Source organism: Siphateles boraxobius, unplaced genomic scaffold, assembly GCF_051911475.1.
Source record: "Siphateles boraxobius isolate OS27281-9 unplaced genomic scaffold, OSU_SipBor_1 34, whole genome shotgun sequence".
Taxonomy (NCBI): Eukaryota; Metazoa; Chordata; class Actinopteri; order Cypriniformes; family Leuciscidae; genus Siphateles; species Siphateles boraxobius.
Window position 1 is genome coordinate 287,501 of NW_027508964.1, and position 2,500 is coordinate 290,000.

General features: G+C 33.6%; 1 protein-coding gene across 3 annotated transcripts in view; it reads left to right on the plus strand.

The window, feature by feature from the left end:
- dscama (Down syndrome cell adhesion molecule a) overlaps positions 1-2,500 on the plus strand; it is a 94,060-nt gene that overhangs the window by 58,907 nt on the left and 32,653 nt on the right. For all 3 annotated transcript variants that reach the window (XM_077195654.1, XM_077195653.1, XM_077195655.1), the window contains one exon: positions 1,865-2,079. In XM_077195654.1, the coding sequence (XP_077051769.1) occupies positions 1,865-2,079 (215 nt within the window). The remainder of the gene's footprint in view (positions 1-1,864; positions 2,080-2,500) is intronic.

Genomic DNA, 2,500 nt, shown 5'->3' on the forward strand with positions numbered 1-2,500 from the left:
ATGTTGATATTAATCATGTACTCTTTTTGTAACTTTTAGCTCAAGTCATGCCAAAAAATTATATTCGGGCTGGTCCAGCTAATGCACATGCAACAAACGAACCAAAAAAACATGCCAATATCACAAAGGGTCATATTTCACAAATTCATTTTTTTTTGTTCCTTGTATTTTATGTATATTTTTTAAATCACATTTAAGTGAGCATAGGGATGAATTTTAAGTTATTGTACTTTGGTTTGAGCTGATGTTTTTTTTTTCAGGTTACATTTTAATTTAATTTTATGTTTTAGTATAATTTTGATGTGCTTTTGTTATTTGTATACATTATTTATATATTTTTGTATAGCTTTTTTATTGTAGTTTGAGTATTTTTAGTACTTCAACTTAAACATACATAAACCAGTTTTTCATTATTATACAGTATATTATATTATAGTCACGGGTTATAGGGAACACGAAGACAGTGATAAAGGATTAAATAATACTTTAATATGACGATATACTTTAATATAAACTCCACAACACATTAACGAGGCTGGACAATGAACACTGAAAACACGGGAGCGTTTATACAGACGATAATAATGTAAACACAGCTGGACAGAATGACAAATCATAAGTTACCATGACGACACATGATTGGCAGGAACAGAACAAAGGAGAACAGGAACCAATGCTAACTAAAAATCCGTGAAAGTGTAACTAAGACGACAGACTGTGAATATTGTATTATATTATATCATATTAATTTCAGTTACTGAAAACTATTTTTAGTTAACACCAGTTTTTTGTTACCTCTCTTGTATTAGCTACTGATGTTTCTTGTTTTCCCTCTAATAATGATGATGCCACTTCCTGGATGATGATGTCATTAAAAGAACTACATTTTTTCAAAAATAAATGATGAGGAAATTTCTTAGAAATTACTATCTTTTCCCATGCAGCACATGTGGATAATGTTACTTGGCACAGTGTGATAAAAGACACACACACACACACACACACACACACACACACACACACACACACACACACACACACACACAAAAAACAAGAAAAGTTGATGGGATTTTAATATTTAAAAATTTTCATTTTATTATTTAAAAATATTATATACAAAACATATTTAATACATTTAAAACCATAAAATATTAGATGTTTTTAAAATCAGGGGTGTAAAGTAAACAAAATAAAATATTGCTAAAATCTTTTTTTTTTTTTTTTTTTTTTGGTTGCTATGCTGAGAATCGCTGGAGTGAATAAGAGATGACATGTAAACGGTCGGGACTTTCAACCTGACACACTCAATCACATCACACGCTGTACCGGCGCTCCCACGTCCCGATTCCCCAACCAACGCCTGTGAGGAACGTGTGTGTGTGTGTGTGTGTGTGTGTGTGTGTGGAATAATAACTGTACCTCTGCATAAAGCATCACATTCAATCTTGTATTTGCCATAGAGCTGTGAAACGTTTAGCTTGTCTGGACTAGGAAAGTGTTCTGATCCTTGCTGTTGCAAAACGTTACATGGCACTTGCACGAATGTAAGTTAAAAGTCATTGATGTCATGAGAAAAACTCGCTCATTCATGACTCGCAGTGATCTATACAACGAATGTTATTTCTCGTGCCATTTATACGGCAAAAATAGTTTTCACATGCATATGATACGCACTTTATGACGTGTAATACGCACACACTCCGCACCCCTAATCCTACAGGGGTTTTCAGTGAGTAGCATATGCACGCTAAAACTATTTTTGGCATATAAATGGCACGAGAAATAACATTCGTGGTATAGATACGCACTTTCATGAGGGTGATGGCACATGTCCTCATGATGCGTTTTATTTTCTCCTTCTCAGTTCCGGCCATGATAACATCGTATCCCAACAACTCTCTGGCAACGAAAGGAGAGAAGATCGAGATGAGCTGTAAGGCCCACGGCGAGAAGCCCATCATGGTGAGATGGGAGAAGGAGGTGGAGAAGGAGAAGCAGTCGCATATGATCAATCCAGACATGTGGCGGCACACGGTAACGGTCAAGAACGTCGGCGACGAGGTCGTCTCCACCCTGCAGGTCGGCTTCTTCATTTGTGCATACTTTTGTTTACATATTTCGAAATTAAACAATTCTTTATACTTAGTTTAAAATATCATACTGTTGATCCTTGGTGCAATTCTGAAGTCTAGTTTAATTAATGAATGAATAAATTAATTGTTTAAAGGGTGATCAGGTCCTTCACATACATGTACTTACTATTATATTTAAATAATAATACATATATTTTAATAATAATAATATATATAATATGTATAGATAGACAATTTATTATGTATTTGTTTATGTAGTTGTCCTTAGTATTATTATAAACATTAGTGTTTAAACATTTGGGGTTAGTAGGCCTATGTTTTTTTTTTAAATAATTTAGATATGTTTTAAAATATAATTAATTCCTTTTGGGTTTGGTTCCAGAAATCATTCTAATATGCTGATTTGC